Source organism: Canis lupus, chromosome 10, assembly GCF_003254725.2.
Source record: "Canis lupus dingo isolate Sandy chromosome 10, ASM325472v2, whole genome shotgun sequence".
Classification (NCBI taxonomy): domain Eukaryota; kingdom Metazoa; phylum Chordata; class Mammalia; order Carnivora; family Canidae; genus Canis; species Canis lupus.
Genome location: NC_064252.1, coordinates 14,368,144 through 14,395,320, shown reverse-complemented (window position 1 = coordinate 14,395,320; position 27,177 = coordinate 14,368,144). Strand labels below are relative to the sequence as shown.

General features: G+C 38.4%; 1 protein-coding gene across 1 annotated transcript in view; it reads right to left on the bottom strand.

The window, feature by feature from the left end:
• TRHDE (thyrotropin releasing hormone degrading enzyme) overlaps positions 1–27,177 on the bottom strand; it is a 368,540-nt gene that overhangs the window by 13,134 nt on the left and 328,229 nt on the right. The window contains exons 13-15 of the mRNA XM_025476583.3: positions 22,779–22,926; positions 20,432–20,529; positions 19,869–19,976 (exon numbers count right to left, since the gene is read on the bottom strand). Coding sequence (XP_025332368.3) covers positions 19,869–19,976; positions 20,432–20,529; positions 22,779–22,926 — 354 coding nt within the window. The remainder of the gene's footprint in view (positions 1–19,868; positions 19,977–20,431; positions 20,530–22,778; positions 22,927–27,177) is intronic.

Below are 27,177 nucleotides of genomic sequence, written 5' to 3'. Positions count from 1 at the left end.
GACTACTTACAGCAAGTCGAAAATACATCTCTGCTGTGTGTCACATTCGGTGATCTACTATTCAAATTTCTCACTTATGATTTGAATGTGGCTGATAGGAGGTGTTTTCTTCGGAAAGCGAGATAAAACAATCTCTTCTAAAGATGTAGGACCCTGATGGTAGAGACGCTGCTATGGTTGAAGGAGTATTTAGGAAACGGGAGGAAGTGCCTGAATGATTTATCAGTAACATAGGCTTCATCATATCCCGTTAAGCGGCTAAGTAGGGCAAAGGCTCCAAATACTGAGGGCAGTCTATCAGGAGACCTGATGCTTAGATTTGCTAGAAGTATCGTACAACATTAATTGTTCCCAGGAATGCCTAAAACTGTATCATTCTGTCTTCCTAGGAGTAGTCTGGAGTGTTTAGAGAAAAATTACTTTAACCTTGCTGACTGAAGCCCTTTTGTGGTGCAGAAAACAAGCATTCTGTTTGTTTTGTTTTTAAAGAAACAAAAGGAACACAGACAGACATCAGAAGAAACCAGTAAAGAGCTTCAGAAAACATTGCCACAACATTTATCGTGGTCGATACCCCAATACCCTATGTGACAACAACTATGCCTCCCTGTTTTCCTAATTCTAATGAGAAAGTCAAAAACCTAGTCTTTATCAACAGCTAGAAAAGAGGATGAGTTTTTTTCTCCCAAATATTACAGGCTACAGAGCAAAATACTGTATTATTATTATTATGAGTTTGGCCAAGAGATCAATATAAAAATTAGCAAGAAAAAAAAACAATAAAATGTCTACTGAAATCGTCAGTTCATCAGTCACTATATATTTTCTTTTTTTCTAATGTATATTTTCTTAATGTTAACTTAATAGGGAGTCATTAACCTATTAATATAGTAAAGAGAGTCCATTGAATTAGGTTTGTTACTGCCTATGAAATTAATCTCCAATAGCAATGGTTTCAAGTAGAAAAAGCATACAGAAATATAGAAAATGTGAAAAAAAGGAACACCCACAAGATATTAAACTATATTCCTTAGAAATAACTCAACTGTCATACACCATAGTTGTTAGCAATAACCCATACTTTGTTATTCAGTAGATGCTGTTGCAGATGCGGAACTGCGCAAGATGCGTGTATCAATGAACAAATGGATTGGCCCGTCCAACGCCCTGGACACAGGCTGCAGGAGCATGAGGTAGAAAACAACACTTCTGTGCAATACTATGTTCCAGGTTATACGTTTTATTTATTCCATATGACAATATCACGATGTCCACGTTATAAACATTTTTGCAAGAGAGGGAACTCTGCTTGGAGGGAGGATATTTTGCACCATCCCCACTATATAGTAAACTGAGATCCACGGTGACCTGCACAGGAAAGTCTTTCCCATTTTTATCAGCTTAGAGATGGCTAATGACAACCAAAGTACAATACATTGATTTCTATTAGTCCTACTCATCAAATAATTGCCACTGAATTCTGATTTTCTGTTGTTCCGTAAAACGCCATCTGATAGAGAGTAAAAACAACAAAAAAATTTTTAAAAAATCCCTTAGAGGGTGCTATCACCTGGGCCTACCCCATGGGCTACAGAATAATAGCGACGCATCCAATCTGTCCTTCTCTCAGTGTTGAACTGGCCACAGTGTCACCTCTAATCTTTTTTTTTTTTAACTTAATTTTCTGACACGCAGCTTAATCAGTCATCTTCGAGAAATAGTCAATGTTGGCAGGACTGTATTTCCAGCCTTGGAGTATCCACGGTGCTCACCAGCACTGAAGTGACTCTCGTTAAAACGCAGCCTCTAAGTGAGCACAAGGACGGAGGCTCGTGGTGTACGTGAGAGCCGCTCTGTGCCACTCCGGTCGCACGCAGAGCAAGGAGAAGCAACTCCTACAAGGCCACTCAGCAATAAAGTGCTGGATAAGATGACAGACAGGCCGTCCGGGATGGGGCCCGGTTCTGGATCTGAAGCTGCAGCCTCAAACCACGAGGAGGACCCCATAATCTGGGTACAGGCCAACCTTCAGCTTGTCAGCAGCTGTCCCTCTATGCATAGCAGATGTACCAAATCTGAGGACTACGAAAATGAGACACACATATGCTTCCATGTATGATCTCCAGCCTGAGGCAGGTCCGGTGAAGGAGCCCCAGGTCTCGCAGCAGGCCCCGCAGACCCACAGTCTCTGCTCTGAGCAGATGCCACAGAGGCGCGCTGGCTCAGGGTGATGGGTGTCCCTCTGGGGATAAGGGCAGAGCTGATCAGCCAGAGAATACCACTGCGACTCCTTCTAGCACCCTTCCCACGGCATCAAGTCATCCTCTGACCCACCCCCAGACGAAGGGTCAGGGCGTGGGTCACAAGATCCCTGTACCCACCGCTGAAGATAAAGCAGGACTGGCAAGTGCTGGGGTCACTAAGGGCCTTGGTCCCCGATGATTTCCATCGTTAACGAAGCCCCTTTTGTGGCTAAATTTGCAAAGATGTTCTAATAACATGTTAGCAAAATGATTGCTCTGGGGACACTTTAAGATCTCTTTGTGTAAACCAAAGTCATTAGGAACAAATGAAAAAGCTCATTTGTTTGGAAAGCCTGGGCTGCAAACTCCACAGAAGCCACCGTTCTGAGAGGCATAAATGAGTTTTGCGGGATGCTTGACCCCAGGATTACAGGGAGACAGGGCCCCTTCTTGTGAACATGGAAATGTTTCTAAGAATGTGACTATCCCACGGTCATTTCTTTTCGGCTGCAGCCTCAGAAATAAATCTTTTGATGGAATTTTATTATCTGAGAAGGAAATCTGTGCTTACTTTTTCCTCTAAAGGTCGTTTGGATATATAGGAGCAGGGAGCTAGTCTCTCCTCGCAGCCTGCCTGGGAGACGAACAGAGTAAGGCTTAGCCAGAAGGAAGCGTCTTTATCTTTCCGAGGGTCTAACATTGCAGAAAATTATTACCTAATTCGTGTGACTTGTACTAGAGTTTTTATTCTATTTTCATTTAAATTGGATCATGACCAAGTTCATTTGTACTGTGAAAGTGTTGAAAGCAAAAAAGTTTTCAAAGCCTGATGGTTATCTTGAAATAATCTTTTTTTTTTTTTTTTTTTTTTTTTTTTGCAAAATGTTGGATTTTTTTTATGTTGACATAAGCAAGTGCATAAAAATGAAATACTTTGGGGTAGATGTTAAAAAATTAAGAAGGTGGAAAAATGGGATTTTAAAGATTTAGAAAGATTTAGAATTTCTTTTTTAACTGAGTTAAAGATGATGGAATGGGCCTAGTATTTTCAGTCTTAGTAAATTGAATTTTAGTTACAAATGGAAATTTGTAAAGTAGGTTGATAAATTAAGATAAATAATTAGACAAATTTCCAAAGATTCTGCTATAAAAGTTTTTTTCTTTGCTACAGGTGTTTTTTAAGGTAAAAATTAAAAAAAAATCTAAAAATAATAAGTGACTGGTTTAAGTTAAGCTATAAATAACTGAGAATGATATATCATAGATTATTATTTAATGATATGATAAAATGCATTATTTAATATGATGAAATATATTATTAAGGATAAAACATACAAATACCACTATATTCAGTAAAAAAAAAAACATAATGTGTATATTAGAAAGACTAAAGGAGAAAACAGGAGAATATTAACATTTTCCTCTGGGTTGGGGGATTATAGTTAACTAGTCTTTCTTTTTTTAATTCATATATTTCAAATTTAATCATTTAATAAGTTTGACAATTACTTTGGAAATAAGTAAATGTATAATTACATTTATAAAGGTAAAATTGTGTTACTATTAGAGTAAAAGATATTCCAATATAGAAAAATGCTGTTGAATAATATGTAGAAACAATTCTGATGATACAGTTAAAATATCTCCCAGAGGAAATTATACAGGCCAAAGGGAAAAAAAATTCATACTATTTTAAAATATAAATTTCGATGCTTAATCACGATAGGGATCTATTTTTAAGCAGGTTCTCTGTAGACCTAATTTGGCCAATAACTGCCTCTAGGACGGGGCAAGTCAAGGTCATTGCTTTGGGCTTCATTTTTCATCCTAATTGGACAGGGCTCCAGTACAGGAGTTCTGAAAGTCCCTTCCCGCTCTGTTAGTATAGGATCCTTTTCATTAGTGATTATATTAACACTGAAATGTGGATTTAATTATTTTCAAAGACAATGAAAAAAATTTCTCAAATCACTAGCCTCTCTAAGAGCACCTGAATCTTTCAGCGGCACTACCCATTAATCTAGCGTGTGGCCCACCATTTAATTAATTTCAATTAATTTGCACTTAAGTTCATTCGAAAGATCATTTGCCTAATCTAAAAGGTAAAAGACTGTTGGTTGAGGCTTCCTCACCAACACTGTAAGTCTTGTTTGACCTTATAAGTACCAGAACTCTTACTTCTTCCAGGGCAATCGTTGACTTTAAAGTATCACCCTGAAAACATAACCTGCGCTTTCAAAGACTGACCTAGTTAAGATGATATCAGGTATATATATATATATATTTTTTTTTTCATTCTGCCTTGATTCCTTTGTCCCTTGGCTGCTCCCAAGAAAGAAAGTCATCTTGAGTAAAACTCAAAGCTGCTTAGAAAGAACAGGTGAATTTTTTGGCACCTACGCATCACTTTCATCATCCAGAAAATGGGGACGATCACTCCTTACAAGGTTGTTACAATGATTAAATAAGATAATGCTTACCCAGGGCTTAGCACAAGTGCCCGGTACCTGCGTGGGGCTCCGTACGGGCATTATCTAAATGCCATGCACAGCCCAGTAAGTGCAGGGTACGTGGAGAATTGCCTCAGTTTGTGGTAATGGCATTCCTCATGATTTTTATTACTATTATTAGTAGTATGAAGTGGCAACAGATATGTGCCTCTTTCCCAAAAGAGGAGAGGACAAAAAAAGAGATAAGAAATAAAGGTTTTGGACAACCTCACTACAAGTGAGTGAGCAATTTTTTAAAATCATGGGTGACAATACATTAAGCATTATAATAAAACACACGTTTATAATCCCACCTAACTTCACCATTATATATGTCAATCAAACATGCCACCCAGTCCACCTAAAAACCCTGGCACCCAGAAGTATCCTAGTGTTTCCTAGTATCTCTGCAAGGCCCCAGCGAAGAATCCCAGGTGAACTGTGTGTCAGTGACCGGTGGGAGGGACACTCCATACAGCACCTACTCATTCTCATTGAAATTTAAGCATTCAAAAAAAAGGAATGTTAGCGCCTTGGCACAAAGGAAAAGACAGTTCAAAACCAGTCTTCATGGCCCTTCGGGCCTCAAAAAATAGAGGTGGAAAAACCTGGTGGATTACAGACCAACTATATTTAGAATTACGTGTTCTGAAATGTTCGATACCTTTTACGGTTTCATTTTGCATATCTGCAAAGAGGCATGTGCTGCTTTTTATTTTATTTTATTTTTTTTGTGCTGCTTTTTCCAATTGAAAGGAAAAAGACTGCTGAAGGGGGGCTCATTTTAACCGCTAATAGCCAGAGTTTATCAAAAGATTATATTTTAAGATGACAGCACTCCTTACAAGTGGCATTTATAATTAAAATAAATGTATTTTAAAAGAGACATTCGTTTTACTTAAACTGAAATAATATATATGACATAACATCTTAAACTTTTGAGTCCCATGTATAAAGTAGCTATTATTTCTGCTGCGTAGGAAAGAAGAGGGATGATGGGGGTAAATATTTAGGCCATAAGAGCATTTTATCAAATATAGTTGCTAAAGCACAAAAACCTAAGAAACCAGGTGGCCTAGGCAACATTGCCAAGAAGAGAACAAAAAGGAGACATCAAAGAAAAGGTATAAAGAGCACAAGTGAGAAATGTACAGAGAGGCCAAAACATTCAGCGTGATGATGACAAAGTGGGCAGTGACAAAGACCTACCAGAAGGAGAAAGAAAAGAAAAAAGCAAATAATTAGAGAATTTGTGACTTGACTGGTTTAAACTGGTTCTTTGTCCTGGATTTTAAACACTCCACTGAAAAGCCTAGAATGTTACTATTTAACATTTCACAACTCAGACCCCTTAGGACATCCAGAATCAATTATACCCATGAGAGCTCAAAAAAAAATCAAGCTGATTTATAACAAAAGTAGAAAAATTAAGATATCTCTGATGACTCACTCTGAAACAGTGAGCAGCAGGCTGCTAGTATAAATAGTCCTAAAAGCATGGCATCATTTAAAACTTAAGAGGTATACAGTTGTAGTAGAAATTGTGAAATGGCTGATAAATTGCCCTATTTGTAGATGCCTGTGTTAAAGACGAGATTAATTGTTTCCTGATTACTGGGTGTCCATTATCCTTGGCTTCTCAACGAATCTTTTTTTTTTTTTTAAGATTTTATTTATTTATTCATGAGACAGAGAGAGAGAGAGAGAGATAGAGAGAGAGAGAGAGGCAGAGACACAGGCAGAGGGAGAAGCAGGCTCCATGCAGGGAGCCTGACACGGGACTTGATCCCGGGACCCTGGGGTCACGCCCTGGGCCCAAGGGAGACACTCAACAGCTGAGCCACCCGGGTGCCCCATCAACGAATCTGTCTTGATCTGTGATATTTAAGTTTCTTTCATTCTGCTCTGGTCCTAGTACTGTGAACCTATATGCCTACTGGGACAGGAAGTGTAAATTTACATATAAGGTGGCGTCTGAATCACAACCATCAGGAATCAGTACATTAACTATGAAGATACAGGATAATGACGGGAATGACACATTAGTAACATCAGCAACTCATAAGCTCTGTTCTCATTCAAATCATGACCCAGGCCTGAGTGTTTATAAAAACCCCACTGGATGACATTGGGCTCCACCTTGACAAATAACTCCTATTGCCCAGGAATAATTTATAGCAACATTCATTGTCTTTTGTATTCTTCATGGAAAGGTTGAAAATTATACAGATTTATTGTATCCATCAAAATACTCCATCTAGAAATGTGAGGGCCTGTGCAAATGTGGTTTACTTTCATTTCTAATGCACTGTCAAGGTCACTGAGGTTAACAAGGCTGTTTCTCCAGCCTGGGAGGAATCAACTATGGCAATTTAGTTAATTTTTTAGGCATAACCACTAAGCTGTCATGGGTAGGCAATAAGGAATGTATTTTTCCTTACTAGGAAAGGTCTCTAACTAAAAATAGATTTTATTTCACTTTGGGTGTGCATGTGTGTGCGTGTGTGTGTACATACTAACCAACGGGTAATTCTGCAGGTTTTCAGAAATTTAATTGGTAGATTCACTATACAAAAAATGCTGTACTTTTTAAAAAATAGAGAAGGATTCCTATGCAAATCAAATCCTAGAGGTTCTAAGATTTTACTTTGACCGTCCTGTGAAAAAGCAGTGAAATCCATGGTAAATTTCATGTGTGTGTATGTGTGTGTGTGTTTTCAGTAATAAGGATGGATTTAATTAGATAATTGAAAATAGTGAAAAAGAATCTATTCCTGTTATATAAGGTAAAATAAAAATTATTGGGGGGGGGGAACCTCAACAGTCTGAGTTCTGGAGGAAAGGGGAATGGCAAGGGTGGATGACAAAGTCACAAAATAAGGCAAGAGGCATATTTTGCATTGGCAGATGAAAAATCTAAGAAAAACACCTATCTTTAAAAAGTCGAAGCCATTTTTATGATTTTCTGAAATAATTGAAATGTATATATTCATGTGGACAAGTGATTGGCAGGTTCCAGCTTTAGCACAGATGCGTATGAAGAATATACGTTGGATGCCTGAACTCCCTACGGCAGAACAAAATAAGCAACGTTTATGTCTCTATGAAAATAAAATAGAAGTCACATGAATTTTTTTTCTATTTTATTTTTTAATGATTAAACTAATCTCAAGTCATGAAAAAAAAAAGGAGGGAATCTTTCAAAAATATTTAGAAGGGATCCTGAAACATGAGGATGGGTTCTCTCTGCTGTGAATTTTAGAGGTATCTCTACGTAATTCTTCAGTTTTCCTACCACTGACCACTTTTTTTCTTTACACATTTACAGAAATAATTTTATGAAGACTGATGACAGTAGTTTTGTCAGAATTTCATGAGGAATGAGACCTGCCTTCTTAGTATCTCATTCTTGCTGAACATCCCTAAGGGCAGGAAGAGGCTCGTGAAGGTTCAGAGTTTAACTTGCTCCCTGTAGCATTCCTTGATGTTCCATCAAAGAAGGGAAAACAGGGCAAAATATTGATCATAAACGAAGTTTTGAATACGAGGAACCCATGCCTCCAGCCATCCTTGGCATTCCTCAGTTTGCCAAGCCATTACTTCCATTTCTTTTTTAAAATATTTATTTATTTATTTATTTATTTATTTATTTATTTATTTATTTATTTTTATTTTTATTTTTATCTATTTTTAATTTTTTTTACTTTCATTTCTACCTCTATCTTCACGCCAGTTTCCCTGTGTGTCTCTCTATGCCTTCTTTTCTGTCTCTTATGAGTATAATCATCATTGGATTAAGGGCTTACCTTAAATCCATGGGGTCTCATAGGTCTCATAGGTCTCAATAAAATCCTTCATTTAATGACACCTGCAAGAGGCCACTATTCAGCCCCTGACAGTGTCTGCATGTGCTTTTATCTTTCCGGTTATTGCCATGAAATTACAAGTCATCAAAGCTCTTCCTCACTTTTAGATGTTTTAAGATATATCTATATATCACAAAACAATATTTGGTGCTTACAGAGAGCGTTTTCCAACAACACTATCACAGTATTAAACAAACATTACCACACTACCATTAGAAAGACTAACGTGAACTATTGTCATTTTCGTTTTGAGATAGAATGAATGATATGTATAGAATCAGTCCTAACTCTTAATCACAAGGAGGGAAAAAGTAAACCAGAAGGAAGTGTTGTTAATGTGGCTAAAGGAATCATCTCAGTGTATATACTATTTTTGGAAAATGCGGAGCAAATTTTGTCTTTATAGTGGTTGATAGCAGTTTTAATAAACCTGAATCTGAATCCATTAGTATATTCTACTCTCTGAGAATAAGTAAAAATGTTTTGGAAGCTGCAAATATTTTTGTTGATGCTCCAGCTCTGGCTTAGTAAATAATAGTGATCACTACTGAGACTTAATCAACACTACTCCCGGAGTTAGTTGCCCATGGAAATCCATATTCACTTAGCACTTGTACTGTGACAGTCAGGAGGTTAAAATAGAGCTATTCTATAACTAATCAATAAGCATATCTTCTGATAGATGCCACAAAAGTTCAATAGTGTTATCCCTGAAGTTGATATAATGTCAGGCAAACAATACTAGCATAATAAGAAAATTACTATTGGGAGAAATGGGGGGAAAACCAATCATACTGAAAAGTAAAACAGTTAAATTAAGTTACCTGCAAAATGTTTCTATAAAAATTAAAATACCTTTAAAAAATACTATTGACTATTTACCTCTATGCATGACTGTAATATAATTAAAAAAAAAAACTAAAATGTCAGGAAAAAAGAAAACAATTGCAGAATTATTTTGGTGTTTTAAATTAGAATATAAAATCATTAGTGTATTTAGATTAGAAACCAAATATGACTACATGGAAATATATAGAAATCTGCATTTACTGATGTTACATTAGCTCTTGAGGCAATGAAAGTCCCTGCTACACCACGAAGTAAATTAAAAAAAAAAAAAAAAACAAAAAAAAACATCCAGATGAGTTAGTCCCTCAAGTAGGTCATTTAGTCAAATATTTATTCCATGATGGACTGAACTAAGCTAGCATGTTTTGAATTCTCCAAATGGCAAGGGAAAGGGGCATCTCAGTGGGATTCCAGAGAAGGTTAGGAAAGAGGGACAATGAAGCCCTATCTTGTACATAGGTGTAGCCACTCCTGGAGTAACCTCACTAGATGACCTCTGTGTCCCAAATGGTAAATCACGGAGGGTCACTGGTTATGGTGGCAAATTCTAGTTTGACAAAGGAATTCACAACTGGGTTGATTCAGACAGCAAGCACGCCTACGACATCTCACAGATCACTTTGCTTCTACGTAGCTTTTGCAAAATACTTTCGTTTGGTGACTATACTCTGATTTTAGAAGACAGGTTCCCTAAAGCTTTGATGAAGGCACATAATCAATTAACTGGGATTTTTGCTCTTCTCAGCAAATAAAAACAGAACAAACATGATTAACTGAAAAAAAAAAATCGCAAGGCTTCCAGAGGATGTCCTTGGGTCAGTACAGAGTCTGCACCAATAGTTACGCTCCTGGGAAGTACCAAGACTTTCATCCTGAGAAATGGCCTTGCGGAAGAAGGCCATTCTTTACGCAGTTCTTTTGGGCAACATCTCCTTTCTCCCTGTGCCTGACGGATGTGTATTTTTCCCGTAGGCCTCAGGTCGGCTGTCACTCTGCAGGAACGTCAATCTCACTGACTGGACAATTTGTCCTTTTCTTAAAAATTTTCCTGTTGGCTTCTGAGTACCGTCACCATCTAAGGGGCTGTATGACGCCCGATTGGTCTCAGTCTACCCCAGCAGACCATAAGCTCCAAGAGGGCAGAAACTGTGTCCTTGGATCCCAGGTGTCTCTTACTACAATGCCCGAGGAGCAGCAGAGGCTCAAGATTTATGTGGTGCGTGAATCAAGTACTGTAAGAGTCTGAGTTAATATTGATTAGATTAAGTCGATCTATTACCATGGAAGAAACAGGCAATACTACTATATTGTAGAAATAAAGCTGAAAGCTAAGAACCAAGTCGACTGTTGACTATTAACCAGATATCCCATTATCCAAAGGTGAACTGATGAACGTCACCCCGTAACCCCGCATCTGTCACGAGGGAAGGAAACAGCATAATAAATGTGTTTTAGCTTTGAAGACCCACAAGTATACGTAGATAAGATGTTAATGAGGAGATGGTTTTGATGGTAATTGTCAATGATTCTAGAGGTTCCCATGCCACACGTTCTGCTGTAAGTAGTTCTGCGAGCAACCCCCAGGTCTCGGTGCTACGTTTACACAGGTAACAATGCAGAACAGTAACTACTGAGCAACACAACTGCTCGGGCTGAAAGATGACAGAAGGCAAGAGACTACCCCTTAAGGTTTATTTTCCACGTTTATGCCAAAGGTGAGATATTTGTGTGCTCACACTTTGCACTGGGAGAGACCAGCTGAAAGGAACTTCTTTAAAAATCAGCATTACAAACACCCAAGTAGATAACTCACTCTCTTTTCCCCCCTCACCTCAGTGGGTCTACTGTGAAGAATGTTCAGGGTAGAATTTGGGTGACGTTCTCCAGCAACAGGGCCCCAAGTATGGACAGTGGAAAACAAGGCAAACAAATGATAGTCCATGATGCTACATTACATCATGTAGAAGCAAAAATGTGAACAACTAGAAGTACAGGCCAATCAGTTTTAAGCTATTTAACAAAGTCTACTGAAAACATAAGTACCTTTTACAGCATCCTTCCTAAGCTCTTAAAAATTAAAAATGAAATGATTTCTGCTATTCTGATTAAGAAAAAAAAAAAAAAGAACAGTGTCTATGCCAGGTGTCAGTAGGAATTAAAGAGACGCAGAACTTGACTCGTAAGAGCAGGTTTGGTTAATGTAGAAAAATAACGCTCTGAGTTAAATTCATAAATAAAAACCATTTTGCAACTAAGACATAGACTGCCTATCCCATAAGGCAACACAGATTGCAAAGAGTGGGATTTTTTAAGGAGAAAAAAGGTTACAGTAAAATGAAGAATTGTGCAGATTTGTGGGGATATATTTATAAGAATAAATTCCAGACATATTTTAGACTATTCACTGTGTTTACCTATTTATATCTATAGGTAGACCTCTATTTTCAAGGAGATAAAATTATTTTGTGTTTATAGGGAAAAGGATTAATCATAAATTTAAAACTATGAAAATTGGCAGAAAGTAAAACAATTTCCAGAATTCACTGTAAACGTTAGGCTTCAGGGACCACACCCATGTCTGGATTGTACACAGCTATTCGATATCGGGATTTCTCAACTCTTCACCTTGAACCCTCTCCGTAGGTTGTATTCTCTCCCTAGACAATCTAATCTCTCTCTCATTCTGTCCATTTCTACCCACATCCTAGGTCACGGCCTTCCTTACCCCCAGACATGGGTGTTCCTATGGGGTATGGCGGTAAGGAGAGACCTCTTGGACAATATCTAAGGATATGGGTAGTTTCACAGAAATCAAGGTCCACATTCTAGACTTTCATATGGATACTTCCTTCTCACAAAAACCCTTCTCCCACTTTCCCTCACTTTCCCGGAGGAAGGTACATTTCTCATTCATTCATCTCCCGTCTTCTGAGCGCACACAGTACTGCAATATCAAATAAAAACTCTTAATATCGGTGTGGATATCTAGAAAATGAGTTTTCAATTCTTTAAAAAAAATTCTTTGCTTCCATCAAAATTGAAGAGGGGCCTAATCAAGTTGTCAGGTGATAATTTAAAAATTTTGGTGATAGATTACTGTTATTTTTGGCATGACACTTGGAAAGACAAAGCCCTGTGTTACACTGTTATAACAAAACACCTTCCATTCCTATCTATTTATTTCTATGGATAAAGTTTCTCAGGACTTTAAGATCAGAATCAAATAAAACTGATGGTGAAATATTTCTCATTCTAGTAGTGAGCAATATTCGTCTATGCAGACAGGAATTGATTGAAAAAAAAAGTCAATCTCAATTTTAACGTTTATATATAATAATTTTTATGTTTGGAAATTACTTATCAGATTTGGCCATGTATTTATGTTGATCAATAACATACAAGTAACCATCGCAATGAAAACTCAATTTTGAGAAAAAAAAAATTAATGCCGGATTTTATGACATGAAAAAACGATGTGTGTATGTGTCTGTAGGTGTTATGTGTCCAAATTTCCTACTGCAGAAGAGTATGATGGGCGATCTGAAAGGGATTCCCCAGCAAGATATATCATATTAGAATATAATTTGGGGGAGAAGAAAAGAATAATATAAAATGTGTGACTATGAAGAACATAAATCATATTTTTAAATGGCAAGTGGTGGGAATAGAGTCGACAGGGTGTTTCGCTTCCATTGGGTACATTTAGGGGTTTGAGAGAATTTTGTTAGAAAGAATGTCCATACATGGTACACCACAAGGTGAACCCTTGCGATTAATTACATGCACAATGGGGAGTTTGGGAGGGAGACTTAAACATGTTGTCGTTGGCAGGTCGTACGTATAGATGTCCAAGCTCCATTGGATCATTGTAGGGAATCACCACTGAGCCCTCCCTTCTGGCCCTTTCCATCTCAGCGACCACGAAGTGCCCCACTGCCCCTTGTCCAGAGAGCGATGCCCTCCACACCTGCAGCGCTCCTCTGGGTGCTGGGGGCCCTGGCCTCTGACCCCGTCAGATCCCCAGGCCACCAGGCCACCAGGGCCTCCCTGCGTTTCATGTCCAGGCATGTGTTTCTTTGAAGCTGGCCCTTCTTTCCTCCACCCTCTCTCCGCCTCGGCCACAGGCCTTGGGGTGCATCGGGCTCCAGCCACCTCTCCTCAACGTGCTCAGTAATGGGGTGAGCTTCGTGGGCGAAGGGCCTTCACCCCGAGCTGGGCAGCCCCGCACCGGCTGCTGCACACAGACTCACGGAGATGTGATTGAGTGAAACAGCCTTTAAACTGTGATCCAATAACCCATCTGGCAATGGTCACAACCCAAAGTGGACAAATCGTGAGCAGATCGTATGATCCGTGTGTTCATGGACAGGGAGTATGAGATTTGGGACTGGGACACCTAATGCAAGCACTGGGGATTTGGGGGGCAATGCCCTTGTTTTAGGAACAGGGTCAACCCGGGGTGCCCAGGGGGCTCAGTGGTTGGGCATCTGCCTTCAGCCCAGGGCATGACCCTGGGGTCCCAGGATCGAGTCCTGCATCAGGCTCCTTGCACGGAGCCTGCTTCTCCCTCTGCCTGGGTCTCTGCCTCTCTCTCTCTCTCTCTCTCTCTTTCTTTCTTTCTCTCTGTGTCTCTCATGAATAAATCAATCTTAAAAAAATAAAATAAAAAAAGAAACAGGGTTGAGCCTTGGAGTGAACACTGAGTGGTCTAAAGCCACAGCTGTCTACTGACAAACTAGGAGCGAACCTAATTCCTCACCCGAGCCCCCGGAGGTTGGGCAGCCCTGTCCTTCCCATCTCTGCATACAGACCCCCTGCCGGGTTCACCTGTCTGCAAACTGCATCTGCTGATCACTGAGCGCTGAAGCGGCAGGCCTGGCTAGTGTATACAGTAGGGCAGCTCGTAGAAGAATATGAGAAGCCATGCAAAGAGCAGGGGGGGGAGGGACCATAATAGCTTGAAAACATGGACACTAAGTGAGGATCTATGTTTTTAAGGGAAGGAAACACGAGGTTTCTGAACCAGCTGCACAGACTGTAGCAAAAAGAGCCTTTTGTCCATCCGTCCTTTGTGTTCTCACACAAGAAAAGCAAACACTGATGGGCAGAGAGAGACACAAAGGAAAGTTGCCAAACTGGGGTCCTTTACCCATGAGATGCAATGAGCTATGGCTGCTGGAGGGACATGGGCAGTGGATGAAGGGGAGGGAGGCCAATTTACCTCCCTTTACCTAGAGGCCAAGCCAGCCAGTATTTCTTCAAGCAGGAGAAGAAGGGCAAACGTCCCCATGCCCCTATTTGGGAATCTCTAGGGCGATATTTTGTTTTATATTTTAGGTTGCAGGTGGCATGCTTATCACCCCCAAACTTACAGAGAAGATGTGCCATTGAAGGCATGCTCATGCCCTGTACTGCTCTGTTGTATACTTCTTCCTACTTCCCATGTTTAAAGCTCACACCACCCAACTGTATGGTCAAAACAAGCAGAAGGCAACTCCAAAAATGATTAGTGTTTTTTGCTTTCCTATAAAATCCCAAATAATAAACAGGCATTCTTCTGTACCATTTTCATGACTTGTTTGGTTGGTAACATTACGGCCATTTTTCATTCGATGAAACCAAGGGATTTCCCTCAGCTCATGTAGTGTGCAGCTGTCATCTGATCACGGGTGTCTTTGGTTTTGAAGACAGTAGGCTTTCCCTACATCAGTAGTCCCCGAAGTGTGGTCCCCAGAGCAGCAGCAGCATCACACGGGAACTTGTCATGAATGCAGATTCTTGGGCCCCATTCAACCTACTCAATCAGAACTCTGGGGTGGGGTCCAGCAAACTCTTTCTCAGGTCCTCCCCATGACTCTTGTACACGAGCAGAGTCAAGAACCCCAGGCTTAGGTTGTGAGCACAACCTGCATAAAACTTGCTTATACTCATTGCAGAGAGAACTCGAATTCTGTTGGGTGTATTTTTTTTCTTTCTTCCTTTATTCAATCATTTTTTAACAAACATAGATCACTGATATATGGTACTTTGATATACCACTGCGGAGTCACGTGGGTTTAGGGTTAGGAGGCAGGCAGTCTGGGAGTGGGATCCCAGATTCATGCCTATTGTCATATAGTCTTGGCAAGTTACATGACCTTTGTGAGTTCTGGACTTGTCTTCTACAAAAATGAAATAAAAATGATGAGATCATGCACAAAAAGCAGTTAGTCCAATGCCTGAAATGTACTAACCACATAATAAATAAATATATTTTTCATTGTAATCACCATCATTAAAGACAATAATACCAATAACATGATAATGGATGGCGTGAGTAGTGAAGTTTATGTATTACGTATGTTGCAAAGCTCCAGAGATGCTCCTCTACTTATGATTATTCTATGGAATGGGCTTGATTTTTCCATTTTCAAAATGAATTTCGAATTCATTTCTTTTCTTTTTTTTTTTTCAAAATAAATTTCAAATTCATTTCATTTCAATATACACTTGTGATATCCCAGAATATAGAAGGTACTTCACTGTTTTGAGATATTTTTTAAGTAGAGTGATGATACCAGTTACCAATATATTGGGGAACGGATATCAATATCTGTTGAATACTTTTAAAAATTAAATACTTTAAATCTTTGTTCTGTATTAGCTTAAGGCTTTAAATTGCACTTTTTAACATTATTTGAGAAATAATACACAAAATTAATTAAATTATCACAAAATTAAGAGGTTGTGTTACTGTGGACACACATCTAATTTCAGATTAAAGTGTCTATTTTTAAAAAACCCCATCTAACCATATTGTGATCTCCGTATAGTTAACAGTACAATTTCAATAGTGTTTTAATACAGAAATTTTCAAATAATAATTCACCTACAGTAATAATCCCTATATTTTACTCAGTGAAGCTTATGCCAATTATTTCTTGTTTATTTGTACCAATCAGTGAAAGAAGCCAATTTCTGTCCCCTTTGTTATGTTTTTTTCACACATACAAAAGGCTATCATCTTCTCTGTGTCTTTTTTTTTTTTTTTTTTAGAGTGAAATTTTCAGGTCTCACAACCTCCTCTCACAGATCGTGTTTTCAAGATCTTTTTATCATTTGTATTGTTCTCTACTGAATGCTTGGCAATTTGTCTCTTTTCTGAGATGTGGTGTTCTGCTGAACTCAGTTCCCAAATCACAGCCTAACGAGACCTGAATGGAGCTCGTCTGTTTTTATGCATGACATCACCATTACAATTCAACACGCTGTAGCATTTGAATATATTAACGGGGATCAGAATGTCGACTCATTCAATTTATCATCCACTGTAATCCTCGATTTTTTTTTTCCTCTCTGCTGCCACCATCTCTAACTTTTCAATGCACGTTTTGGTTCTACTACCTTTCCCTACACCAACTTTCTATTTTTTAGAATTTTTAAAGGCTTATTTATTTATTATTTATTTGAGAGAGAGAGAGAGAAAGAGCCCAAGTGGGTTGGAGCTGAAGGAGAGGAAGAAGAGACTCCTCGCTGAGCAGAGAGCCCACAAGTGCGGCTGGATCCCAGGATCTGGGATCATGACCTGAGCTGAAGGCAGATGCTTAACCCACTGAACCACCCGGGGGCAACCTCCCTACACCAACTTTCACATCCATTCTATTTTCCTAAATCCATTCCTATTTTCGCTGACTGGACCCATCACCCCAACTGTAAAGTAGCCTAGCATCCCAGATCTGCAATCCCTGATACTTCCATGACTCACTGTCCTTTAGACTTATTAGCATAAATATACATCATCTCCCAAAACACTATCCTATTGCATTAGCTTTGGAAGCTTTTATAAAGGATGATTTTTAAGGTTCCTGTTAAACAAAAACAAGCAAACATAACTGACTGGTGTGTTGCTTCAGACACATGTATAAAGAAACTCTCCCCTCCCCTTCCTTGACTCAATTTAGGAAACTTAAGTGGAGCATCAATGAAAGGATCACACTATTGTTTTATTATTAAGCTGTCTTTGAAAAAAATAAGGTTAAATCTCTGCTCTTCACACACAGGTAGCTCAGTGAGTACCCTGTACCCTCACCGCGGGAGGTCACTTGTATATGCAGGGACATGTCATATGGTTGGTTGAGCAAATCTTAGTAAACACAGCGTTAGTTCCACTTAGCAAGTTTACTTGCCCACTCATAGAAGAAAGGAAAGCAGGAGAATATAAAAATGATGAGAAATAATAAAAGAACCTTAAAGTATTACACACAAATTTAGTTATTTTGCCATCAACCAATGGCAGAGTTATCAAAACAGAAATGAGCTGACACCTCCTATGTGAACTTTCATTTGTAAGGGAATTTTGAAAGTGATGGATTGTTCAAAATCACAAATCAAAATTTACTACACACATTAAAGTAACCAGCAGTCCATGTGCCTCCCTTCCTGGAAGCCTCATCCACCCACCTTAGGGCTTCATGCACCTGTCCCTACTTCCCATCTGCCCTTGTCCATCCAACAGGATCCCGCTCACCCCTTAGGAGGGTGAATGCGATTCCTCCCAGGCAGTAAGCCCTCCCTTCTTGATCTTGTGCTTAGCTCCTACTTCAAGCAACAGCTATTTGTTATAGAGCTGTTCTCTCTACTAGTTTTGAGCTCTCCCTCTTCTCTGTGCTTTCTGGTCACCAGCTGGCATTGAGAATTGCTCTGCAAAATTTTGTTCAATGAATGAATTATTTAAAAAATAGCGTTTCCCCAATAGCTATACTTTTATGGGTTTAAAAGCAACTATAAATAAATAAATAAATAAATAAATAAATAAATAAATAAAGGCAACTATCAGGTCTGAGAAAAGGCATGTGTCTGTAGCAAAATGAAACAAAAGACTAATCAAATAAAAAGCAAAATGGGGAAACACAGAGACAACCATCTTCAAATAATATATTTCACCTTTTCTTCTCATAGGTACCTATGATTATGTTTCCTAATACAATTTTGAGTGTATTGAATTTAGACAAATGTTTATGTGTTCGTTGCCTAAATATATGTGATAGAATTGAAGAAGGTGGTAGGAGAAAAGGAACATAAAGTTTTTATTAGAGCATTTTCCAGTTTGATTCAATATGTTTCAGAAGACTTAGCAAAAAAAAAAAAAAAAAGGATAATCATTGATAAAAGTCAATAAATGAGAATTTATTCCCTAGACTTTATTTCTAGGGAAGACGGGGGATAGATGTAATCACTGTCTTGGCGTACGTGATGGATCTACTGAGACATGATAGTGATAATATATTTTCTTCCTTAGCTCAGGATAAGACCAGAAACGGTTCACTTTAAAGAGCACACAGGATAATGGTAAAGAAAGTGACACAGTACGACAAATTACTTAGTAATGCAAGGACAAGGATTTCTCTCGCAGATTTGTGAAGCAGGATAGCTGTCCTGACTGCGCTCTGGAGTCACTTAGATACTACAGTTAAACCTACGTAACTTTTGACAAGACAAAAAGCAACTTGTTCCTTAAGGATATTACACCCTCTGTGGTTCTCTACATTCACCTAGAACAAGTCTCCTTCTCTGTTCCCATGGGGTCATCCCAGCCACTCAGCTCGGGGACAAGCCCATGACGGCATGTGGAGTAGAATCATGTCGATAAACAGTCCCCTGGCTCCTCACCCTTCTAATAAGACCCTCCTTAATGCAGGGGCCAAAGACTGGGGAGGAGTGATGAGAAATGGCCCAGAGTATAATAAACAGAACATAAAGTCCTCGGAAATACAAAGACGCGTAAGAAGGTCTAAAAAAATCATAGCGAAAAGATCATGATCTTCAATTTTTTTATGTTTAATAGCCTTTGCATTAACATTAGCAAGTGACATTTAGTATAATATTTTTTATCAAACGTAATTCTACTAAACAATTTTGACATCACATTATGTATTAAAATCCTGTATTGTGAAATTCCAAGATAAGATACAAGTTTAAGGTCTCTGTCAAGGGTCACTAAAAGAGGAAAGATCTTTTCTATAACCTTTCTAGCTTTTGGTTTTTAATATCAACATATGTTATACCACTTTACTTATATCATACGCTTGCAGTTGTTTTATGAATAAATACCACAACCTTTATAAAGAACCTTAGAACGTGACCCACATAAAATTATTTTATTCTTATGGAAGAGCAAAGCTATCCAAATTCAAAATAAGCTGACACCTTATGTATGAAGAATAAGGACCTAGATTAAGAAAGTCTAAAACTCCACAAAGTCTCCCAAAGGTAATTGTATTGTGGCTTTTACGTTGTTGCCTCGTAAGCTACGAACCCGAAACACAGTTTTGCAGTGTGTTTTCTTGTCTTGCTTTTCTCCATTTAAAAAATGCAACACATCAACTGAGAATCTGAAAACGGTACTAAATCATATCAGAAATACAGGATTCGGTTCAATTTACCTGTTCCTGTTGCTGGAAATCCAATCTGAAATAAGTGTTGATGCCTGCTGGTGACAGTGCTTGTTGCCAAAACTGCACGCCAGCATTATAACTTCTCTACGTAGTTCTCTAGGTGCCATCGAAAGGAAAAACAGTGTTAGTATCTGAGAAGGAAGGATAACTCATTATATCAATAGTAGATAAGTAAATAATCAGCACAAAGGTAATTTTCAGACACAGAAATCCTATTTGGCTGAGGAAGAGATGGTTAGGCAGCAGAGAAATTACACGTACTACACGTCTTCTCTGGAAATAGTAATACGGTGGAGGGCATGGATTCAAATCTCACTTTTACCAATAAAGGCAGATCTTACACTAAAGCATAGCTAGTACATGCTTTTATTCTCAGTACCAGGTAGTGGAAACTGTGCTTGCTACCCATCAGCAGGCCTCCCAGCAAAGGGAAATGAAAGATGCAGAATGAAAGAAAGATTATTTCATGCTGCCAAAGACGCAATGGACCCCGTCATATGTTGTCGTGCAGCTCTGGGGGAAAAGAGGCGAGTAAGAAAATAAGACAGTACTCATGTTGGTAGGATGCTTGAACAAGAGATCCATTAAAGTTGTTTTTTGGCCATCCCAGCTTGATGTACGTTGTTGCGACTTGCTTTAAAATATATTCCTAAATGGGGGTGAGGGGAAATAAAGACCATGTCAGTTTCAAATGTCTCCATGCTAATAATTACAATTAGAAATACAATTAAAATATTTTCTAAATGTACCTACTTTAAAATGTCAGCAGCATTATGGGCATGCTAAATGCTCTAATTTTATTCCCCTCAGTATTTCAAATACAGAAAATAAGGATAAAATACAATTACAATGGTGGACATCTACCCTTTATTTTCTATTGATTCAAGTAATTTGCCTTCTAGTCAATATTTTAGATGATTATTTTTGTAGCAAAGCAAGGAAACTGAGGAATGTCGACAATGACACCCACGCACACACATATATGCAAATGTATGTAGATTTCGCTGGGGGGAGCGGGGAAGAAGCACCTAACATTTATGCATTTCCTGTGAATAAAGCACATTTAATGCAAAATTGTTATGTAAGCCCAGCATTGTTGAATCTGACAGACACCGAACCCTCTTTAGTAAAAAAATATGGCATTTCAAAATCAACAATCCATTGAGCACTGGGTGTTATTCTGTATGCTGGCAAATTGAACACCAATAAAAAATAAATTTATTATTTAAAACAAAACAATCCATTGAGCTAATGATATATTTAAATATTAGCAGCAATGTGAAATAGGCTCTCCTCACTTTAATGCAGTCCTTGAATTTTGTCAAAAGAATGGAAGCACTGAAATTACAGTAAAAGCAATTCTTAACTTTTACTGAAATTGAGGGATCTGACGCAAAATACTATTTCAAAGGACAAACATAAACAAAAATGCAGTCTACTTGTACGGAGGTTTAACACTGCAGTGTCTCTGTTAGAGAGACAAGAGGAGTGTAATAAGGCTTTCCCTCGCAGACCAAAGTCACACCGTGTGCGTGCTGATACATTTTTTTGCCAAGTCTGTTGTAAGGGATCAGACCAAACTAATGACAATGAACAGTCAAGCTAGGATTATTCCAATTAAAAAGGAGATATATGTTAAAACAGAGGTGTCTGCATGCAAACTTAGAACAAGGAGACAAGAGGCAACTCTGATGGCTACCCAACCATGCAGAGGGTGCTAATAAACCGATTTCATGCCACGGCAATCCAGACTCGAGTAATCCCAAACGTGGAGGTTAATTAGCAGAGCCAGTGTGTCACAGACAGAGGATAGTTTTATACAACACAGGGCCAACTCCCAAAGGGAGCCACACCGTGCTCAGGACGGACTACAGCTCCCGGAGGCAGGGGCCCAATGCAAAGCCTCAGTGGTGGCAAATTGAACTCCACTTAAAAAAAATTATTTATTTATTTATTTATTTATTTATTTATTTATTTATTTGTAAAATTTTTATTTAAATTTTAATACATAATTTATAATATATAATTTATTTTATATATTTATATATAAATATTTTTATATATTTATATATAATATATAATTTAATTTTATACATAAAATGTTATATATAAGATTTTTATATATGTGTGTGTATACACATACATATATACACACATATATAAATACATACATACATAAATATATATACACACACGCATATATAAAAGAAATTTAGGAATCAAAACCCATGAGCCATACTTAATCCTAATTTTATTCCAAACAGTCATTAAGTTAGATCAGGTGGGGTCCTCCGTGAAGTGTTGGCTCACCAGGCCTCAGCTTAGGAAAGCTGGTCAGGTAACGTTTTGAAATGTTTGTCATGTCTTGGCGTCTATTTGGATTATCTATTGTTTGCTCTCCTGTGTCCCCTTGGACCCAATTATGAATGGGCTCTCGCCTCGATGTTGATCTTATCCCTGTTAATTAAGGAAGTGAATTGAATTCACTCTGCCCTTTTGGATAAAAATAATGACTAAGAATCTTTACTGAAACTGTCTACATTCTGTGAAGATCTCTGGGATCCCTGTACCGGGGGTAAGTCCTCTGTGAGCACAGAGCCCTTTAACTCTTGGAAAGTAAGTTTGAACTTTAAGGATTTGCCATGTATATTTGTTCTTGAATTCTGAGGCGTTTTAAGCTTAATTGACACTTTTCGGGCCAGAATCAAAAAAAAAATTAGCTTGTATTACATTTATTCTTCAAGTAATTGTCATCAGCGTTGCACGGAAAATCAGGACAAAAAAATGATAATACAGATGAGAAGAGACACAAATAAGTCAAGGCCAGTTGTATAAAGTGGAAAATGAGAAAACAGTTCATCATCTGAAAATAAGAAGGAAGAAAATATGTCTTTTTACATTGAAGACGTTGTATTTCTCCATGCGGTCCAGTAATTTATCAAGGGGGTAAAGAGCTCGGCTGGCAGCGTGCCACGGAAGAAAATCCTTCTCCTCGGACAGGTATCTGATAATCTCCAGGGGGATATGCTGAGGCAAATAGCCGGCCCTGCGCAGTTGAAAAAGTTAATGTTAATTATATGCAGAAAATATACATGATGATGCAAAAATGAAGATTTTACTTATGCAAAGAAAGGGCAGAAAGCAAGATTCATCACAGTATAAAGAAGCCATACTCAGGCTATAAAAATAAAATTACTCACTTTTTAAATATAGTCCTACTCAGGGTACCATGTGCCTTAATATATACAGAGCTAGAGAGTTAAGAATTTACATACACAAAAATATCAGAATGCATATTTTTTTTTAAAAAAAGCAAAGAATTCCAGACTTTGAATCGAATCAACTCTAGCTATTTCCCTTCACAGAGACTCTTCAGAGGTCACATGAAATTGAAAATAATTGATTACTGAAATGCAATTTTAGTTTCTCAATGCATTTTCTCTGCTCTTCGTGTAGGTTCTGTGTAATATTTAATGCTGATTGTTTTCAAGGGAATAATCAAACTAAAGAGGCGACATACAGTTTTGACTGTATCTATGTCATATTACAATTTGAGCGTTTTTCAAAAGAAATGGTTTCCATAACACCTATGAAAATCTCAGTTATATTTTAATAGAGTCCAAATTCAAAAAAAAAAAAGTTGAAAGAATAGGCTCTTCCTATTTATTATTTTTCTTTCAAAATCTTTGACTGTGTCACCTTGGGGACCAATGTCAGAGTCTTTGGAGAATATGAAACTGCAGGTTTTTAAAAATGATCTGAACACATGTTGTCCATATTTAAAGAGTATATATCCAAAAAAGGGTCCAAAAAGAAGTGTATATCTCTGCTCCCCAGGAGACTGCATATAAAATCCTTGCAAATCAAAGCAATATAAATGACAATCCGCCATACATTAAAAGATGGTCTGTCTTAGCCTCGGTGTCCCTGATGCATACGCATTGTAACACTGTGTGTTTTGCTGTATTATTTTTTTTTACATGAATAATCAACGGAACGCAGACTTTTAACACAGGGACCAGGTAAATAATGAAAGCAACCAAAGCCTGCTTATCTCCTTTATCTACTTTTCACACTGTTGTTCTTTTGTGACATTACAAAATTAGACATAGGCCTTTTAATTCGTGCGTGGGAGACAGTGGACAGGCAGGGAGCAAAGCCTTTGCTCCTCTCCACTTAAGTTTGCCAGATTATCTAACTCTTACTGTGACAAGCAAAAGTCACTTGACAGGAAACGTGCGGCAGGTTTGTGATGGTCATGAGAAAAACCAATTCTGAAGGCCGCGCTTCAGCTTTCTCCAATTTTTTTTTAAAAAATGAACGTGTGTCACTCTAAGGATTCTGGTTCACTCATGGGCCCATCAGCCACAGTCAATGTCTGCTATAAACACAAATGGGGGGACTAACCCCAAATTTCCACATAATTTCAAAATTTCCTAGAGCCCTTCAGATTTAGATTACATCTAGACTTAGGCCACTTTTCCTGTACAGTTGCCATTTTGAACATCCTTGCAGAAAAAGCATGAATTTATTGGCTATGGCAATGGCATTGAAATAAGGAATTTTCCCTTTGTTGTTAGGGTAGCACAGCACCTCAATAACAAGTACATTTTGCTTTTAAGAGCTTGCTACCCACGGGGGCGCTCGGGTGGCTCAGGGGGCAGGTGCCTGCCTTTGGCTCAGGCTGTGATCCTAGGATCCCGGGACCTAGCCTCCCTTCCCTCATCAGGCTCCCCACTCGGCACGGAGTCTGCTCATCCTTCTCCCCTTGCCCCTGCCCCCCACTAGCATGTGCACAGGTGCTCTCTCTGTCAAATAAATAAATAAAATCTTAAAAAATATCTGCTAACCACTGAAAAGGCAATATAATTTTTTAAAGATTTTATTTATTTTTTTGAGACAGAGAGAGAGCACAAGCAGTGAGGAGGGGCAGAGGGAGAAGCAGACTCGCCACTGCGCAGGGAGCCAGATGTGGGACTCATCCCAGGACTGAGACCACGACCTCTGCCTCCTGAGATCATGACCTTAGCCAAAGGCAGATGCCTAACCAACTGAGCCACCCAGGTGCCCAGCAACATAATTTTTTTAAATAAAAATAATGACTTGGCTTTCCTCCCTAAAAGAAATATACTTTCCAATATTTCAGATTTTGTCATTTTTTCCCCTGAACTTTTAATTCTAAATATTAATTGGCATGATCATAAATTTATAATCTATATGCCATGGGTTATATAACTTTAGAATTGTAGATGATTTATCTAGAAGCCATTGTTCTTTTGTTGCAGAAATAAGAAAAATAATGCAGAAAAAAACAAACAAACAAACAAAAACCCTTGAATGAGCAGCTAACTTACTATGGATCTTCCAGTAAGTTTGGAAAATCTAGAGCTGTTGGATTTATTTTATTGCAGATTTAAACATACTAGCCTTAGGTCAGTTACAATTTATCGCATTTTACTTCATCGCTGTAAATTGATAGACATTATTCAATGACTTATGCTTTGTAGAAAATATGACTAAAGAAGATGACAAATAATGTTACGGAAGAGACTTGGATTTGAGAAAGAGCTGGGAACTACTAATGCATCCGATGGAATTAGACAAACACATTTATGTGCCAAGCCTCAAATTCCTCATCTGTGAAATAAGACATTTGAAAAGGAGAACCTCTTTTTAGTTCCCAAAATCTTTTATCCTAACTTACTTGTCTACAATTTAAACTGCTGAAAAAACATTATAAGAATATGGTCATATTTTATTTGTTTAAAAATCTGAAAAAAGGGGCACCTGGGTGGCTCAGGTCATGACCCTGGGGTCCTGGGATCAAGTCCTGCATTGGGCTCCCTGCATGGAGCTCGCTTCTTTCCTCTGCCCGTGTCTCTGTCTCTCTCTGTGTGTCTCTCATGAATAAATAAAATCTTTTTAAAAAGTCTTTTTTTTTTTTCAAAAACTTTTTAAAAAGTTTTCGAGGAATTTTTTATTCTTCATTCTTCATCGTTTAATATGTATAAGTCTAAGAGGCAGGGCTTGGATCTAGGTTTGAGAAGACATCTGACACAGTGTGAAGAAAGTAAAAGCAAAGCAAGCCTGATAGAAGTTCCAAAATAATGACAAGCCAAGTAAAGTATTCATTAAATAGGGAAATAGAGCAAGTTCTGTTTTGAGTGCTTATGGCAAAAATTGCTGACTGCTCACCAAAATCCATGCTCTCCTCTACTTCCTAGAATAGATGACAATTCCCACTCTCGGTGGTTAGGAATGGTTATGCATCTAGCCAATGGAGCATGAGTGCTCATCACTGGCGGGTTAGCCCACTGTCCTCTCCCATCAGCTCCTCAATATCCTTTTTCCTTGAAATGAATCTCTCAGGGTGACCTTGGAAGTCTTTTCCTGAATATGTCAGAAACCCACCTGGGCCTCTGCATCATGGCACGCTCAAGTACCAGGTCTCACGCCCATTGTTACATGAGCGGGAAAACCACGTCTACTGTGTTTGGTCCAAATATATGCTTGGGCCTATTTTTTAAAGCAATTAACCTTCTCTAATGCAGCCCTCAAATAGAATAAGAAACAGATTACATTCAAATTGCTCTCATTTGTGTTGTTACAAACATATGTAAGCAATTACCTACTACATAATTCAATACACTCACATTTAGCCGACTAGATCAAACTATGTAGCTCCACTCAATTGGACAAGATGATCAGCTTCATTACAGAATTAAGACTTGCAAGAGATAATGTTGGTGAATAAGTTACCTAGTTTAGATATGTGTTTGTGTAATTGGCTGGTAATGATATCTGTGATTACTACTACTGATAATGCGATCAATATGGGGGAAGTGTGTAGACTCCAATGAATGGAACACTACATTAGCTCCAAGTAATTGGCCCAGTAGGGAGCACATTTAGGGTCCTGATGCCAAAATGCAGTCGCCCGGGATCGGCATCATCACAGAGAAATGTTGCTAACAAAATAGGGGGAAAATAGCAAATTTAAAGAATATTTCATGTACAGCTAAGTGTGTTTTGTTGATACCTAAGGAAGCATTTATAGACGACATCTAACTTCTGTACTATTGGGGTATAGGTTGGCATAAGAAATAGTTTTTTTGGGGGGAGGAGGTGCCCGGATGGCTCAGTCAGTAAGCAACCAACTCGTGATTTTGGTTCAGTTCATGATCTCAGAGGTCATGGAATCGAGCCCTGCATCAGGCTCCTCATTCAGCGGGGAGTCTGCTTAAGATTTCCTCTTTCCTTCTCCCTCTGCGCCTCTCCCCACTTGTGCACTCTCTCT